Genomic DNA, 19,995 nt, shown 5'->3' on the forward strand with positions numbered 1-19,995 from the left:
TTAAATGAAAGAAAATATAATGCAGCATAAGACTCTGCTATATGAGTTTTCAACGGTGATTTTGATTATTTTGATGTTTTGGTATTCAAACTGTAAACAACTGGTTATTGCAAATGGCTACTTTAAATATTTTAAAACTGACCAATTTGGACCCATTTTGAAACCAAAAATAACAGAATTTATAAATTATTCGAAAGAACAAATTTGATGGTGTGTTTGCTTCATTTTGTTGAAGGAAACAAAGAAGAAATGATTGAATTTGTTAAAACAACAATTACTACCGGTTAAATCAGCACCCCCACTGCGATTTCATTTTTTTTCATACCTTTCCTTTTGAGACTTCAAACTGATGTGTTGGTGTTGCAGAAGAAATGACCATTTCCATTACAGATGTAGCATACCTTTAATTTTGTGTCCTTGAATACAGAATTCGGTTCAGGGTCAAGGAAAACACCTGACAGCCCTTCAGTTTGAATGAAAGCCTAAAGTGGAATGATCAGAGCTGGGATTTCTCACCTTTGACACCAGAGGGGTTGAAACATTGTGGATAACATCAGGTTTGACCCCGTTGGCTTTAGTTCTCTTATAGAGGGCCAGGCGACTTCTTCTGCGACCCTTGTCCCCATTGGCCAGTGACCCATTGTGCCTGTGAAACATATGAAGAATGTTCCTAATTGTCATAATGATAATAACTGGACTAAATCAATAATAAATTAACTTTGTGCTTCCTGATGTTTTCTCTTTTTGACCGAAATACTGTTTTCACTATCTGATTCCTTCCAATTGCTTCTACTTTGTCATTTGGTCCCGTGGGTTTTAAAACAGTTAATGATACAACTATGAAGTGTCTGTGAAGATTCTCATTCATCAAGGTCATGGTACCTCTAAGTGCTTCCAAATGAACTGGACTTGCTTGTGACTCTAGAAGACCTTTCACCTCTCATCCAAGAGGCTTCTTCAGTTCTAACTGACTGGTGAAGAGTCCTACATATTCAACCTCTTGCGGGATCATTGACATGCCCAGTTATCATGTGAGTCTTTAGTCATCAGATGACTCATGTGACCCCATCATGAAGTGGTTATAGGTCGAGTCACTGTTATCAATCAGCCAAACTGTGTCCAAACTTTAAGTGTCATACTTACGCACTATATGATGACCTCAAAATTTCCGCCTTAAAACTAATTATGTGTTATCAATGGTGTTTACACTACACTACTCCAATGTGATGTGTTGCCTTTGATAGATACTGTATGTTGGGTGCTGTTATTCAACACTATGAAAAATAATGACTCATACTGATGATTCACAAGTGTCCAAAATCTGGAATCACTTGTCCCACTGAAATAAACTACTGAGTATTTACTATATCACAATGTTCAAGGACACAGATTTAGTTCAAGGTTCAGTCCAAATCAAATTAAATTAAATCAAATGATGTGATGACGTGAAGAAAAAGGCATGCACTCCAAGTCACCTTTGATCAATTACTGATGTGTGACCTTTTAACATGACTACATTGCAGGTGACATTAAGAAATCCCTTCTTAGAAAGTTTATTATTTCAGGCAATTAAAGAGTCTATTCATGTCAAAGACACAACTTGAAATCACAAACTAAGTAGACTTGTCATCATACAGAAAAAGATCACAGTGCATATTTCAGGTAATTTACATAAATTAGGAAGGAAAGAGTCTTAAGATTGATCCCTGTGGAACACCGCACATCCTGGCACCTTATCGGATGCACTTTATTGGGCATATCTTATCTACACAATGAATATGATTGCTCAGTTAAGATTCAAACCAACAAACTGCTAGGTTGTCGCACCAAATAGCCTGCAATATAATGCACAATATTCAGTGATTTATTGTATTTGAATGCCTTCTGAAGGTGGTGCCTATATATAAACTGTTGTCCATGCTGAATTTGAACCAAGTCAATAGGGGCTGACTGTGGAATACAATTTACTGAGCCCAGGTTAGTTCTTACAAAGAGCATTGTGTTTGCTTTAAAAGCCAGCAAGCTGGTAACATACAGCTCTTTCTCAAATGTCTGGAAGTCCAAATATAATATCCTTGGACTGATTTCAGATTGAATGTGTCATCCAGTATTACCAGGCAAGATTATTCCATATTATACTGCATTTACAATGACAAGCACATTTCCCGGTCACGTTCTTCTGGCCACAGAGAAGCCATGATTGGATGGATGTTGTAAAATGTCAGTGGCAGGTAATCCCCCTTTCTCTGTAATCACATGGACAGATAACCAAACGATTCTCATCATTCATCAGTGAATGGATCAATAGGTCAAGGAATGGAAGCATATGCCTGTGTCTCTGTGGCTATAGTAGCACGATGCCATGCATGTGGGAGAGATATCCTCCTCTCACACTAATGAGCAATCTATAACATTTCTACCTATCTGTCTTTTTGTTGTTCCTCATGAAGGTTAAGGTTTCATTTTACTACTGAGGCGCAGAATGTGAATGGCTACTTTGTGTGTCTTAAATAGGTCCGTCTGTGAGGTATTTTACAGTATATTGGGCAAATGGTTTCATTCACTACTCAAGTCCCCAGCTTGTGTAACCGAGGAACCCCTGAGAGAGATGGAAGGGTTTTTGTCAGGGCAGTTGTGTCAATGTCATAATAATCCAAGAGAAAAATAAAAGCACAAGCTGAATTCTTATGTGCACTTAATATAGAGTATGAGGCAGAATTTTAAGAGTCTTCTAGGAAGATTGTGGAACCTATGTCCCAAATCCAAACCAGCAACTGATTTAGCCACTGATAAACCCACAGTGGTAAATATGAGCATTTTCATATTCTTCTTATACAGCCAGAAATTGGCTAATCATCTCGTAATCTGTCAGCTTCTTGTTCATAGGTGGCATAAAATGGAAATTGTAATGCACTCCTGCACTCTTGGACTGAACTGCATGTGTAGATACCTCTTGCTCTCTTGTCTACATTTCCAGCCATTACTTTGCAAAATCAGACCATTTGTACGTTGGAAGACACAACAGGCATGGTTTGGAGTACTGGAATTATTTTGCATGTAGTTGGCTCAGCCTTTAATCAGTGAGAAACCAAATGGGATGCTCAGGTCTAATGCTGCGCTATACTTATTAGGATTAGTTAATCCTAATAAGTATAGTGCTGATTAGTTAGTTAATTTTCCACTCATATTCTATAGCAAAAACTGAACATGCAGGATCTAGGGTGTATGATTCTTGGCTTGACTCAGATCACGTCTACAGCACCTTGAGGAGGGTGCAGCAGATTGTATACACTAGTTGTTATGGACATGGCTGCTGAGGAAATGGTGCATAAATGGTTGTAAAATGCTCACGTAGACTTCCTGGGCTCTCAAACCCTTGTGCCATCAGTAATGAATCCATTGATGATAGGTAAGTTGAAAATATATATATAAGAACCAAGGGAACACGAGGACTTCTTTTTAGCCTGCAGCATCTCAATGAGAGCACAGCACTTGAGATTTCAAGCTCTTATGCACCTAGATCTTCTTGAATTTAGCCATTCTTTGTATGAAAGCAGACTTGTGGAAAATTATTAATAGAAAAAAACAACTTTATAACGGGACCCTACCCTACTCTACCCTACCCTACCGTCCTTGATCCTACTGAACATATGCAAATTGAGTGGGGTCATGGGTCAGGCCTCAGAGACTAGGAACCAAGTGAAAACCTATAAGTCACTCAAGCTCATACTCAACCACAGGCAGACATATACTGTAATGACAATGTAATTCAACACAGCACTTCAGTATCTCACCCTAAGACGATGAGCTCGCCATACTTGATGGGCTCCTTGTCCTCAGGAAAGACCCCGTCGTGGGGCTGCACGTTTGAGCCCAGAGGAGGCGAGGGCTGGCTCTTGTTGCAGGATGGGCGCAGCTCCAGAGATGGGGGGGGACACAGCGCCTCTGAGCTACCCTCCAAAACCATGCCCACTGGCCACAACTGGGGCTCGCCGCTGGGGAGGGGAAGAGGGGGTTTAGAAAAAAAGAGCGCAAGAAAATCTTGTGTTAACAATGAAGAAACTGAATTTAAAACAACACAGAATAACATGCAATAAAATCCTGGATGACACAGGAAGAAAAACAGTTTTGGTGTGTGTTCCTCATGTATCCCCTGTTAGTCAGAGAGCTCCTCACGCTAAACTGTATGCTACTTTGTAGGATCCACAACACAGTCTACACAATCACAATTTGCACATATCCGACGGCTTTATAACTCCACTTCATAACACACAGAGATGAGAGGATAAAAGGAGCTGGAGAAATAACAGAATCAACCAGAGTTCCTTGTGAATTCTGAGCTGTCTTACAGACACACTCCACACACAATTGTTGCTAGCAAGCTCCACGTAACATCTATGTAGTTTGTACATAGGCTACAACTGTTTGGAGCAAATAAACAGACTGCACGAACAGCGCTGGTGAAAAGTTTGGTTTGTTAAAAATAGTTTTCTAATTCTTTGACTTAATGATAAATATTGCTATGATATATGATATGATATGAAATAAAAATAAAGTTTCAACCACAGACTGTGGAAATATTGGGCCATCATGACATCACTTGCATATTTCAATAGACACTTGAAGTCTTGAGTTGTGTTTACTGCTAACTGGTATCTTTGTGCTTTGAGAGAGATACCTTGAGACAGATCTGCCAATCAATTAATGTGATGTCCTTAAGAGACATTAGGCTGCTGTACTATCTACAAGTGTTAGCTGTCAGTCTGTACTTGACTGCTATATGGTTAGAATGTATGGATGGAAAGTGACACGCACGGTCAGTTAACACTGGAACATTTATTGGCTGACAGAATCCATTTAAAAACATCAAAACAGTACAGCGTAAGGACACTGGCATGCTACCAACACTGATTCAGCCCTGATTATTTGGAAATGGAATGCACTAACATTGCAATGATGGGGGTCACTTTCCCAAAGGTGTACTCTGGATCAAATGCTAATATTGGCCATGCTAACATAGCAGTCAATTCAAAGCCATTCACTTACAGTCCTGTACCTTGGTATCCATGCTAAAACCCCCCACAACAGCCAACAAATCTAATTCAGGAGTAATTGGCTGAATGTGTGTTATTACTGCAGGACAGGGTGGGTGGCCAGCTTCAGTCTTTGTGATGTTGGCTCTTCTAGTAATTGTCATCCTCTTTATGTGACTGAAGTGCTTTCTGTTTGCTGACCCAAGGTCTTTGCAGAACAGCCTGCCCATCCTAATGGGATTGGATAGTGATCCAGCTTTTTCCACAAAGGCAAATAAACTGATACCTGCAACGTATGAACCCTGTTGATACTTTATGATGCATGTGTTGTGCCCCGTCATTTTACTTGTGATAATGAATTACACTTTGTGACTGCTAGCAAGTGACATAAAGCCCAGAAAAGAAGTGCAGGATACAAGAGAGCATGTCCGCTTCACAGGGTCTTACAGTTAACAACCAGATAACCATCAAATGACAGACTGTTGTATCTGAGATGCTTAACAAAGCCCAGGAGGCATACAACCTTTCCCTGAGCTGCAGCCACCAAACAGGGAGATGGACCAGGTTCACTGTTACTGTCTTTCATTTCTACAAGAGCTTGATTACAATGGCATTTCCAAGCTTTCGATTGCAGTCCTGTCAAGGCATGGTATTAAAACACATTGAGCTCAACATACAATTTTCTGCTAACAGAAATGCATAATACACCAACAAAATGTCAATGACAAGCATTTAATTAACTGGCGAGAGACGAGAGGAAATATGAATATTATGCTAAAAAGAGTGGGATCATTTCTACCACATACAGTATGAGTCACTATGTGGTTATTTTGACATTTGTTTTACACAAGTCAAACAAAGCTCAATCCCCATCTCTGTACACAGGTTCTAAGCCAGTTCTTAATGCTCAAGCCTATTATTAATCAAAAGTGGGCGAGACCACCTACACGGTGGAAAGTGAGCGGTGCAATAGCATGACAAAGCCCTACAAGCTCTATCCTCCCTTTGAGCAGATTAGATAATCATCCCGGGAGTGTGAACGTAATAACACTGAAAATACTATCCCAAGTTTGAATGCTTTCCTCTTCCTTCCTGTTTGATGTTTCTCCATCAGCATTAAGGAAAAGTCCTTTTAGATCATCATTCACACAAACTAACCCATATGGACTACAATACTAGTGAATGAACTGCACAGTTGTTATTAGATGTGACTGAATTTTGGCCATCTGATGGGGCCCGATGAGGAGAATGCCTCCTCATAATGAGATGACTGATGGCAGAGGGCAGATTCAGGCATCCAGAGGCCATTTCATTACCCAGGCTCTCTGTTGCCCTGGCTGGATATTGAGCGGTGGCAGCGTTGCAGAGGCGAAAGCAGAGTGGACTCAAGGGAGGCTGGGTGGACAGAAGCAAATGAGGGGAGAGGGAAGATAATTAGAGTAGGAGGAAGAAATGGGGGGGGGGGGGGGGGGGGTCCTCTGAGGAGTGATACTTTTTGTTTAAGGTATCACTTGTTTTATGTGTATTTACAGTCTTAAAATGATCATTCATCTTCCTCATGCCACTGCAATTTGGTCAGTATTGGAATGATTACAGAGTCGTCATTCCAACTTTTTCTCTTTCAATAGTAAGTCCCATTCTGATTCTTTTTTTTCCAAAATTTAAAATCTGCTTACACTGTGTGATCACTGAGATCATTTTGGTATGGTAACATAAGGCCAGGGGTTGCTGTGGATGATATTCATGGAGAGACTACATTGAATGTGGATCCGTCATGAACCCTATCCAGTGGTGGTAATATTACTTTTTAAAAAAACTTGTTGCATTACAAAATCACCGTCATTAAACTTGTGACAATACTTTTGTCTTATCAACAATAAAAAAAAAAATTGTGATTCCTTGCATGTTTTTTTAATTGTCTCAAGGGTGCATGGTCTACTGTATGTCACCTCTGAATGTATTGACTACTGTCACTGCATAGCCTAGTCTACGGCCCATAATCTGTAACTTTGCAGGCTAACAACAGGAAATGGATATCCTCTTAATAGCTCCTTAATAATGATTAGGTTTAATTACGTAAGTAAAATAAAATCACAAGGGTACCTGGGCTCAATGCATAGAGCCGAAGAAGTTCATACAGTGTATTGTATTATTGCAAAGCAACTGCAACTGAGAAAAGTTGAACAAATTTGAAGTACATGAACGTAAATAGAAACTGAGGGTTAAGTGCTGTGGAGCTGTGTTTAGCTGTGTTTAGCTGGCAGGTGCTTCTTCAAAACTGAAGTAGAGCTCTTCATAGCTGACAGACACTTATCACCCAGGCACAATGTTTTATGGTTTTGGGGTTGCTTAGTCTGTTTCCTGTTTTATTTTGAAGGTTACTCTACTCATGTGCCATGTTTTTTTTTTTTTTTTGCTTCCTGTAATGTATTTAATACCTCGTCCACATATACACAGGGATTTTTATTCAGGTTTTTCCTCCTTTGTTCTCAAAAAAATCCTGTCCACATGAGCATTGTTTTTGAAAACGCAATTGAAGCATGTCAAGAGCATGTCAGACCAACAGCCAATGATATAACCCTATTCCTCAAACAATGTTGGCCAATCAGAAGCCTGGGAAAAAGGTATTAGTGTTAAGATATCAGCAACTTAGAGGTGTGATTCTGCTGTGGAGGCACGACCTACCTTTGCCATACTAAACAAAGGAGATAACAGTCCACACTCTGACATGTCAAGCCAAACACTCTGTTGTCCCAGTCTACACATCAAAACTGCATACAGCGTTTCTGAATATCTTTACTCTGGCTGGAGTTTTACAAAAGCTCGATTTGCAGTAACCTAATACTGCATTTGTGTGTAGACGAAAGGCCAAAATATATAGAAAATTCGATGTTTTGTGTACCTGTGGACCATGAGTCCATATTTTCCGTTACTCCTTGCCAGTTACTTCTTGTACCCTGTGTGTCTAGCATTTCAGCCTTCTCCAGTGTTTATTCCTCGTGATTTGAATGTTTGTTTAGTTTCTAGGCTGGGCCGAAATTTTTGGGGCACATGATTTTTGTCAATTCATTTGGCCAATCTAATGGTCTGCCTCCAAACAACGAATCAAGGCTGTGGTGCAGAGACAGACTCTGTTTAGTGAGCTAATCCAGTAGCACAAAGAGGCCAGCAACTGCATAGAGAGGCAGCCGGAATATTTTCACATCTAACTTGGTGAATTAAGGATTTATGTGGACCAAACCAGAGTTGGTGATGGAACAATGGGAAGACAAACCATGACGATTCGGTGAAAGAGACAGACTTTAATTCAGGGGGCATATAGTTATATATTTCTTTAGTTTGAACAAAGATGGCATTACTCCTGACTGTTTCCAGCAATGCAAAGCACATAGTGACCAGTACAGATTCACTTTACATTTTTCTACCTGTCACAATAAAAGCTAAAGACACACAGTACATAACCACTGACCAGAACTCAGAACATCACACGTACAGGCAACTCAGTGAAATAGCTTACAATTTCCTTTCTTGACATTTTGTGAGTTTATTTTGTTTGTTGATTAGACTAATAAATAAAGGCAGCAAACTCCTTGCCCGCACACATCTCTCAACTGAAACTGTGGGGGTGGGGGGCACCACACACACCTGCACAAATATATCAGCAATCGCATGTTGTTAGCCTGACAGTGGAAAATTTTAACACATGGCCCAATCCTATTAGTTTTCCTGGACCTTGCCTGGTTTTGCTTGGACTTTTGATTCTTGCCTGCTCCTCTACGCATTTATTTGATTTTTTTGGGGCTGCCTGTGTCTGGATTTCACCTTTGCCTGCCTCACTGTTCCAGTAAGCCTTTTGTGCTGAGGTTTTTACATTAAAATTACTGAACTGCACCAGCTCTGCCTCTGAGGTCTGCATTTGGGTCCTACTCCTTGTTTTCATGTCCTCTGCATGAACAAGCGTGATGCGATTTGCATTTCACTGTGATGTTCCTGTCCCAAATTCAAAATAATGTAAATACTTAAGGTACGTAAAGGCTGTCATCTCTGCCACCTTGCTAGCATGTGTAGCACATGCACACTGACACAGTGGTAGGATTGGATACCTTCCACCAGTACGCAGCTACGGCCAAAAAGGAAAGAAACAGAAACAGTGTGAACACGTTGGGGATTTCTCTTTTTGTGGCACCAGGAACAGGTAGATATGCAAAGAATTTAACAGCAACAGATTAATTATTTGAATATATAACTACATAACTGATTACATGAATTTCAAAACAAGTGCATGAAGTTACTCGTTACAACAAAAACGTTATCTGAGAACTCTAACATTATCCCCAAAACCCCATCCATTAAATAAGGCCATAAAATAAAAACACATACCCATATCCCATCTTATCAGGACCCTGGCAAGTTACTAGATATAAAAAATGCCAGGGCCACTTTATAATTCATTTAGATTAGATTTAGAACAAAGCATTTGGAATTTGCCACAGCTCTGATTTGTGAACCTGAAAAGCCGCTTCTCCACAGCATTGGTGGTTGAGACTCATGGAAAAAAATAATTTCTCAGAAACACTTCAAATAACAGAAACATAAACCTACAGTACTGTTAAATTATCCATGAGAATTGAAATTAGAATTTACAGTGATGAAAATTACTGACAGAATCAGCAGCTTTTTGCAACTCGACTGCCATTTTGTTAAATGATGACTATGTTCATGTTGATTCAGGTGACTGTAATTCATAAGGCTGTAATCAGTGGTGTAGTGCAGGGTATACACAGGTATACAGCATATACCCACTTATTTTTCAGTCGGCATTGCATATGTCCATATACAAATCCCCTCTGACCATTTAGTTGTGTGCTGCAATATTTTTTTCCTAGGATGGCAAAGGCATGACCCACCTTACTCTGCCCCTGATTGGCTACTACTCATTGTTGCCTTGGTTGGTTGGTTGGGTAAGAATATCAACATAAGCCAATCAGAGGCAGAATAGGGTGTGTCATATGTTGCCAATGCCATCCTAGGAAAATAAATGTTGCCTGTGGTTTACCTGCTTGCTCTGTTGGATAATAAATTCAATAATTAAATTAATGAAAAAGAAGGAAATGAGGGAAATATGAAGCAAACAACTCAAACAACACTCTGCTTTGAGAAAAAACAACCTTGCGATGCTATGCCGGTGCTATTAGCCAGCAGCTCAGCTAACGATGATGATGCTAACATTGCATCGGTGCTAGGCAGCAGCTCAGCTAACAATACCTCAGTTCCTGCTCCCGCTCATGGATCTGTTGCTGCTGCTCTGTCCTTCTGTGGGTAATGTTAATTTCATAATGATCGTTACTCCCTGAGGTCAAGCAGCAGAAGTTAAGTGACAATGTGCAAATACTACTGGCACATTTTTGGGTGAACTAAATATGCAAAAGTATTTTTACATGTCAGTGTTAATAACACAGGGCGTTAACATCTCTCCAACTATTTTGTAGACATCAATTTTGTATTGGCTGGTTCAACTCCTTTCAGGAAAAAGATTTTAAACCAAAAAACAAAATGTACATGTTACACGAGAAAATCCACACAGCACAGATATAAAGCAAACAGCCCTGGACAAAAGGTCTCAGTCCAATGGTAAAGGTCCAGCGATGGTTTTCAATATAAAGATGATTTGTTGGCTTTAAAAAAGTAGATATCACCAAAGAAAAATTACTGAGATGATTAACTTCCTGTCTGATCGTGTGAGAGGTTAATAAATATTTCACTGTGAATGTCCCCTCGTCTTCTTTTGTACTTTTCTCAGTGTCTGCACTGTAAATGATCTAACTGAGCAGAATTACCATCAGGAAAAAAAAAGAGGCATGACTGCCATGGGTGGATGAGAGGATGTAGACAAGAAGGAGGAGTGGGAGGTGGGAGTCAGAGAAGGAGGAGTGGGTTTGAAGGGCAAGGGGAGGTGAAGGAAAGAAATGAAAGGAGGGGAAGATGTGAGATGATGAAAAACACTCCAGAGCTTGTTTGAATGTACGTGGATGATGAAGAAATGAAGGAAATGAGGAAGAGGAGAGTGAGGCAGAGGGTGTGTGTGTTTGTGTGTGTGTGTCTGTGAGAGAGTTTGTGCATGTGTGTTTGGGTGTATGTGTCAGCAAGCGCATGCGTGGAAGTGGCGGGCTTTGGCAGGGTGATGGATTGCCTGTTCTGTGCCACGCATTTTCTAATCAACCCACAGCCACATCCTGGGGGTGGAGAGAGAGAGAGGGAGAGGGAGAGGGAGGGAGGGAGAAAGGGAGAGGGGGGGGGGAGATAGAGAGTGGGGGGAGTGAAACAAAGAAAAGCGGTCTGACAAAGGAAGACAAAGGAAGGAGAGAATAATAAAGAGAAATAAATAAAGGGAGTGCAGTCCATAGGAGCAGAGTGGAGTGGCTGGAGGGTCTGTGGTAGGAACGTCTGCCTATGCTGTTGATGTTCAGGCTCACACACTCACACACAGTATTACACAACACTACACACTGTAAAAAAAAACACTGGCCAGTAAACCACGCGAAACCAACCAACCAACCAAAATCACGTAGCATAAACCATTGTGTCCCAGTATTACAACACAGCATAATGTACACATCACAGTGCAGGGGATCATAGTGCTGTGCATACAGTCCAATGCAAGCTGAACAATACACACGGCATCGTCATCTATATATCACAGCACGACACAACTCTACACATCACAGTCTGATACAGTGATGTTCAAATCCAAAACAAATACTATTCAAGGGTTAAAAAAGATTAGTTGATAATATATTCTTTTAACATAAACAAACATGTTTAATAAGGATCCCTCAAATGCAGCCAGTAATTATACTCCAACCAGTATTTTTAGCCACACTAGCGGCATGTCTCTAACATCTGTCAGTTAGTCAGTCCACCAGTTTGGTCCAGAATGAAATATCACAGTATTATCGCAGTATTTTGGAGTGCCAGGACATTTTGAATACATGTGTATTCATGATCCAAAATCCGGTTTATGACCAGGACGTTCCCATCAGTGCCAGCCGTACTTGATGTTTGGTGCTAATAAGCAAATATTAGCATTAACCTTGTCATTGTGAGCATGTTTGCATACACTACATAGATGCGTTTAGCTCAAAGCATTACTGTGGACAGCATTGTTGAGCTGCTAGCATGGTTGCAGACTGTTAGTTGTGTTAGCATCAAATGGTCGTGTGTAATATGACAGTTGTTGCTTCTGTGATAAACCCACAGAGAATTATCACCAACTCTGCAGCTTTGCGCAACTTTAAGGAGCTTTTGTTGCCTTCAGCAGCAGCCAGCTGTTTCAGTGAAAAGGATCTAAAAAGCCACTACCTGCTCAGCACCAAACAGCAGACAGACACAAGTTAGAGACTCGCTGGTGAACATAGTGGAGCATTTAGCAGCTGAAGATGGTCCTTGTTTCTTTTTCTGGCTTCCCCTCCTTCACTCTCTACATTCACTCTCTCTAACCGCCTACTGCAGGAAGGGCGAGTGTGTGTGGAGTGTGTGGGAGAGAAAGACAGATGAAAGAGAGAAAGAAAGGAAGAGTCAAATTTGTCTCTTCCAGAAACAAATGAACAGAGAGCTAAATATACTCCAACTGACAAATGAACTCAGCAGTGAATTATGGCCTCATGACAAAACTCATCACACTGTTTCTCCTATTCATCCTGTTTAAATAGAGATTTTTCACTCCTCTCTTCTCATATATTCTTAGTCAATGGGACTGAGAGTGCTTTTTGTTGAAAGTCGTATAGAGAGGGTTACTGAAGGTGATTGAAAGTAATTAAAATAAACAGCAATAAATAAAGCTTGTATTTTTACATATAACCGCATGAATCAGTGAATCATTCACACACCAGTGTGTATGTTTTCATATTTGAAAGCATGACAGAGCCCGAGAGCATGTCTGTTCCACGTTATGTAACACGTTTATACTGTACAAATCCTACAAGCCAGTCTTATGAACAGTTCGGTTACCCTCCCCCACGACCAAATCCAGCCTGCTTCCATTTCTTTCACTTTTCCTCTTCTTGCTTACATTTGGTTCCATTCCATTTCTTGCTTTTTTAAAAAATTTTTTTTTTTTTATTCTTTAACTTCAGTTCATTTATTGATATTTATGGAGTAAATCAAACCTAGTTGTAGATCTCTGAATCATCCACAACTATGAATGTTTTTTTCAACAATTCAAGGTCTAGAATCAGCTAATCAGAGCTTTGATGGCAGGAGTAGAATAAGAATGGGGACATTATCGTCCTACATAGCTAGTTTGCTACGTGGCTACATATGTGAAAATGGCGACAGAGCAGAATGGGGGGCATGCGGCTCACCTCTCTGTTGGCCCGGCCTGGCATCACTCCTCATTGTTGGATAAATCTCATATTAAAAATGTATTTATTATTACTATTGTTTAACTCCAGCATAATGGAATGTAGCACTGCTGCTTGATCTTGTCTTTCTCAATTCTACATCATATATCCACTTTTGTTTTGCACTACTGTTATGCAAATGTATGTTCACATTATCCATTTCCTCTGGTGCAATTTCTAAGTTGTATGTTTCTCTAAAATCTGCAATAACACTATTTATTATTCATATTGGCAATATTACTTTTACAAATTGTATATATTGTACATATACATAGACCTAGTATTTCCCAAGTGCAATACAACACATGTCATTAGTAGTTTTCTCATGAGAATATGAGCAATAGTACTGTTTTATGGCAGTAGAAGAAACAGAGTTGTTTTTCTATTCTGTACCCTGTACACCTTTTTATTTTGTCCTCTTTATGCCACTGTGCTTGCTCTTTGTAATACTTGATGGCTGTAACAAATAGACTTCCGTGGTGTGGGATCAATTAAGTCTTATCGTATCTTATTATTATTGTTGTTGTCATTATCATTACAATGCTATATTGTATTCTATATAATAATAATTGTAGTATATTATTGTTACATCATTTTGTCACATTATAATCAGATTATTGTTACATAATATATTTAGGATCATTGTAACATTAACACTGTCTTTTTCTCTACCACACATGCCATTCTCCTGACTCCACACACCTACCGGTCCAGGATCACTAAACACAGATACATAACACCGCCTCGCATGCAAACATCCACACATCCACACATACACACACATTATCCACACATACTCTAATTTAATCTCTAGTCTCAGACTCCTTTCATATCATCACAAACATCACTGTAACTCCTATTTTCATGTCTGTATGTTTGTCCATTATGTCTGTCGTATTTATCTGCTATATCACTCTTTTTTTGCCACCAATTTAAAAAAAAATTGTCAGGTGTGAATGAGATTGATCTAGCTGTAGGTTGCTGTAAAAAATCTAATATATATTATATTAATCGCAAGATAAATGAATATCTTAAATAATCCAAAAGTTTCTCTCCATTAATATCATATCTAATATTATGCAGCTAGCAACGGAGATACATTAGAGTGTGTGTTTATCTGGCTGCTGCTGTGCTATGATAGAGTGTTTGTCCTGCAGTCCTGTCTGCTCTTAAATAGCTCTGCTGTCTGGGATGCAGTAAGATGATAGAAAATGAAGAAAAAGAGCAAGAAAGAAGGAGACCATGAGACAGAGGCAGACAGAATGCACCTGTAGCGCTCATCAGGTCTATTTGAATTTCAAAGAAGACCAGTTCACATGACCCTGCTGGCAGACGGCCTGACCCTGGGAATGGAGATGAAAGTGAAAGGGAATGTTTACAACTCTCACCTTTGTTCTCTGCTCTCATTATTAAGGACTAGTCACTGCAATGCAAACTGCAGTCACCATACAACCCACATCATAACTCTCTGAAGGTCTCCTCAGGGTTTTTTCCAACTTAACCTGAGGTGTTGTGTTGATTTTTGATATCTATGTCGGGACAATCAGTAAGATTTTTGCTCATGGTGAAAGGTACAGGCTTTCTGAGTGAAACCAGTGACTCAGTAGTGGTTTGGCCAGGTGCTAAGATCGTACAACTCAAAGACTTACACCATGTGGTTACGTCATGCTTGTTGCTATGCCACATAACGTATGACAACAGCTTGTGAGCTGACTCATAGAGCATCACAGTTTGCAATTTTGATAAGCGGAAATTAATCAGCATTTTGTGATTCCAGAAAATAATGCACAGAGTTAAGGATTAACTGGCTGCTAGTGTTACATCAAGCAATAGTGCCTCCACCCCAAATCCTCAAATTTCTTGAGTGAAAGTGAAGTGAGCTGGAGAAAATGTTGACATTTGGCGCTACTGCTGGGTGCAAATCTTAAATATGAGTTGTATGTCAATTTTGCAATTATGCCATTATTAAAAGATAATTTTGATGCATTTGTGAGCCTTATTTTTGTAGTTTTGTCCATCACTGCCACCAGCTAAGATAACATTGTACTCAGCAATAATTGTAATTCAGTAATTGCTGACATCAGGGAACACAGTAACATCACGACAACAAAGTCTGAAAGGGAAAAAATCAGGTGTGCTGTAAACAAACCAATGTTTGTCCAGATTATCTGAGACACTGGAGGTCAAACTGAAAGTATGATGAAATATTGCTAATAATCCCTCATTGTACAGGAGAACCGTGTGAACACCACCACAATGGATCCAACTTAAAGCAAGTAGGTCAAACTGCAGCCTGTAAATGTGTGTTTACAATAAACAATGTGAGTGATAATTTTACTTTTCACCTTTGTGTTCTTGTCCAACCAAGTTTGGCTAACTCAGGGTTTGTTTACAGCCTGTCTGTTCGTCTGACTGCTTGTGTTTCTTGACTTGCTGGACTTCTTTGTAGAAATGTCAGTGTCCAAACCAAAGGTTAGCTAAATTTGCCTCTTCCTGTTGCAAGATGAGGGTCACCTGACAGATGGGGGGAGTCAAACCAACACAAATGCTAGCAAGCTTCTCCACTGATCAAATACCTTTTAACAGTTTATGTAACGTCAGCTTAGTAGGCTATTATTGTGACAGTGCATGTAACATGACCCCTTCACATGTCGTAGCAGTTGCTCCAAACTAGCTCTGCCTCTCTAGTTTGCATATTTAAATCCAGTCACCATACAGACAGGACTGAGATAACGAGAATGCCTTGTCTCAGCAGGTGGACATACAAAGGCCCCATAATCAGATGTCCTTATTCAAACACAGGTCACAGATTAATACCAGGAGGAAAAGGGGTTTAGCTTATATTAGATATTCAGTAGGTAAGCACTGGTAGCATATCGTCAATCACATCTATATTCAACTACTGGGCTGGCAATCTTAGCACTTCGACAATCCCTAATGGAGCCTTCTTACCCTTGACCAAATCCTTTTCCCACAGAAGAACATTTCAACCTTGGAGGGGATTGGCTTCAGATTGGGTTTAAAGCAGAGTTCACTTGGCCACTTCAGAACCATTTCAGAATGTTTTACCAGCAGCTTAAACTATTTTTGTGTTATTTTAAATCTGCCCTGTTACTGCAGGCTCACCTCCTCTCACTTTGACCCCTTGGGCGTCATAAGAGCCTGACAGGTGGGCCGCTACTGTGTTACCTCATCTTGTTGCCACACACAAAAACACAGCTTCACACAAAATCCCTTGTTTGAAGCTGTGGTTTTGAAGTTCTGATCATGTATTTGTCTAACAACCCTTAATATATTTTAATATGATCAGTGTGTACTTGTTGTGGCTTTGGAATGAAATTCTTTCCATGTTTTCTGTGTTTTTTTAATCTGTCTCTACATATAGTGCTCTGTACATGCACAGGAGGCTTGCTTAATAACAGTTCACACTTTTCTTTTATGATAATAGTCTGCAACTTGACTTTCCTCTGTTTAAAGATTTTTTTTCTAGAAACAGCTCAATGATAATGTTAAATACTGAAATACTGACTAATAGGAATACAACTGCCACTAGCTACCCAATGCTGAGACCAGAACTGGTAGTGTTGTTAGCATATTGCTGACATTATTATTGCTAAAAACACTGCTATTACTACTACCCCTACTATACTATTATGATACTATTATTATGCCTTATAGCTAGCACAGCTTGTGCTAGTGGAACAGAAACAGGGTGCATTAGTGATTTACAGTTACTGAAACTACAGATAATAATTCTGCTGGTACTATTTCTCCTACCATCACTAATAATACTGCTGAAAGTTTCTGTGAGACTGCTTGCTAACAAACTAGAAATGCTTTCAACATGTTTGTTAGACCTCAAGAATAAACACAAAGCATCCGGATGAGAAACACTGTAAATACAAACACTTTTGTTGACAGGGTACCTTCAAAGTTAACCTGACAGGTTTATGCTGAAAACATAGTGGAACAGTAGCACAAGAAGCGAGGAGTCATGTCAGTGAAGTCACTCAGTAATGTCAGTTACACTCCAGTATCTAGAGTATCTTAAGTTTGCTAACATTAGCCATCAAAAGCTACTGGTCATACCAGACCAACTAAGACTGTAGCAGTGAAACCCCTGAGTGCGTTGAACTGAACAATGGTGCGTTTTATTGCAAATTAACACAACTTTTCATTTGTAAATGGAATAAACTGTGTTATTTCACCTTTCAAAAGCGAAATGGGCTCTTTAATCCAGCATCTGTATCTGCTTTTAAAGTCACACTGTTGTTTTAGGCTCATACGTGCACATTAAGACGTGGCACTTTCAACGCTTGATGTCTGAGTAAGATTCTACATAGTTGTAATTTTCCCTAAACCTCCAAATAAATCACTTCAGGTTCACAGCATCTTATAGACAGGCATCAGCACATAGATCATCTCTCCATATGAATGAATAAACTGCATCGTGTCCATGAATGCAGAGGTGGACGACACTGACTATACCATCTGGTATTACATATTTTGGCCTCATGTCTCTGCAACCAGCACTAGCCTGATTCTAATCACAACAGTATCACCGCCAATGTTTCAGGCCCATATGCCTAAAACTGTCATTACCCAGCAAGCTTCGAATATGACTCATTACTCAGCAGCCTATAATATTGTTGGATCATGAATAACATCAAAGCACTGCTACTATTTTTTGTGTTGTGAGCCATTTGAGCTCATTTCTCCGAACCATCCCACCAAACCCTCTCCTCCTGAAAGCATCCTAGAACCATCTAGAAGCAGGGCAATATAACATTAAACTGTTAATGCGCCAGAAAGGCTTCATATCTGGTCAAGCATGATGCAAACATGGCCTGCATCTCCTTTTATCAGCCCTGCTCTGTCTGTGCGCTTTGCAGCATATTGCGTGTTCCCAGGGCCACGCTGTGTGGACGGACGCGCAGGCCTCCGTCTTATGAAGACATGATGATGTAGTAACCTGATCGGATTTGGCCATAAACAGGCTTCACTTGAAAACGGAGGAATCAGCACCCACGCAAAATCCATCATTTATGGCTAGTTTTTGACAATCAGGCAACAGTTTTGACAATCAACAGTCAGTTTTTGGCGACATACCCAGCCTATTGTGCCATTTCTATAGCGCATGTAGGCAGGGTTTGTACACGGGGGATTCCTCCGCACAGACAACACACAGTACATGTAGGGAAGACATCAGCACGCACACACACCCTCCTTACGCACAAACACACATTTCCCTGTCACTCTCTCTCTCACACACGCAGCAGCAGCAGCGGCAGCGGCAGCAGCAGCGTTGTAGAGGTAAATAATAAAAAAGGCTCACAGCAATTAATAAGAACAGAATCCGCTAAAAAAAACCCTGCTATTAAAGGCCCATTTAGCATCACTTCAAACAGTTTGACATCACGAACCAATCAATTTACCTCATAAAGACGTACGTCAGCTTGAATAAAGGGGATAAAGTCAACAATCCACAGATAAAAAAAGGTGACTTCAGCCTCCATCACTTCCCTGGAAGAGCAGTAAAGCAGACAACAGGCCAGCTGTTGTCTGCTGCCATCTGCTCCTTTGTGGATGGAGCTGCTGTAATAAAGACAGGTGATGGGAGAAATCAGATAAACAGGCCCGTACCCGCTGATGTTTGCCAATGGAGGTCCGGGACCGGCACGGATCTGTGTGTAATTCCTCCTCTGGGTGTGTGTGTGTCTGCGTGTGGGCTCTGTCAGTCCCCGCACGGCCTGGGACGCGTAAAGACGGAGAACAGGAGGGAAGAAGAAGCAGCAGCGGCGGCACAGGGCACCAGCAGCGGTGGCATCGCCTCTCCTGCGTTCACGTTACACCGGAGTCTGAGACACGTTCACCCCTCCCGGATTTAACAGCAGACAACCCGATGTCACGCCTACGTCTCTCTCTCTCCCTCTCTCGCTCGCTCTCTCCCTTGTCACACGAATATTGTGTTGCCTTTAAGTGATACTGGTAAATCTGGCGTTCCAAATCTGGTGCCTTCAAGAACTCATACAGTATCTCTTATGCACCATCCATCTTCCACCTCCTCTTGGCCGAGGAAGCCTTTATTTTTTATTATCGGCTAGTAAATAATTTCTGAACGCTTAAAATATCAATTATGAGGCACTGAATTGAACAGCTTTTGGGTTGGAAGGTTGCAGTTGGTGTTTATCCTCCCATATCACACTGATTTCACCCTGCACTATGGGCAGACCTCAGGGGCCATGCCTCCATCTGGCTGCCAGTGACAGAAAAGGGGTTCGACAGGCTACACAATCTAAACACTTGATTAAGTCTCTTTCATTATTATTACACTACAAACACTGCTATCGAGATTGCCATGAAATGTCTACATTGACAGTTATTATCCCCAGAGAATGAATCCTAATGAATTGGGGATACCCTGACTTTTACTTTACTGCCACCATGAAGGTGATAGATAGGACTTTATTGATCCCACACTGGGGATATTTAGTCGTTACAACCAGCAAGTATTCCAAAGAGCAAGCACAGTGGCATAAAGAGGTCAAAATAAAAATATAAAA

The 19,995-nt window shown here is 40.4% G+C and overlaps 1 protein-coding gene across 1 annotated transcript in view; it reads right to left on the reverse strand.

Moving 5' to 3' along the window:
• The window catches only part of peli3 (pellino E3 ubiquitin protein ligase family member 3), a 29,453-nt gene extending 10,069 nt beyond the window's left edge, over window positions 1-19,384 (reverse strand). Inside the window, exons 1-3 of the mRNA XM_076725449.1 lie at window positions 19,076-19,384; window positions 3,795-3,995; window positions 517-646 (exon numbers count right to left, since the gene is read on the reverse strand). Of these exons, the coding sequence (XP_076581564.1) occupies window positions 517-646; window positions 3,795-3,967 (303 nt within the window). The 5' untranslated portion in view covers window positions 3,968-3,995; window positions 19,076-19,384. The remainder of the gene's footprint in view (window positions 1-516; window positions 647-3,794; window positions 3,996-19,075) is intronic.
• Window positions 19,385-19,995: the final 611 nt, after the last annotated feature.

Source organism: Chaetodon auriga, chromosome 24 (assembly GCF_051107435.1).
Source record: "Chaetodon auriga isolate fChaAug3 chromosome 24, fChaAug3.hap1, whole genome shotgun sequence".
Classification (NCBI taxonomy): domain Eukaryota; kingdom Metazoa; phylum Chordata; class Actinopteri; order Chaetodontiformes; family Chaetodontidae; genus Chaetodon; species Chaetodon auriga.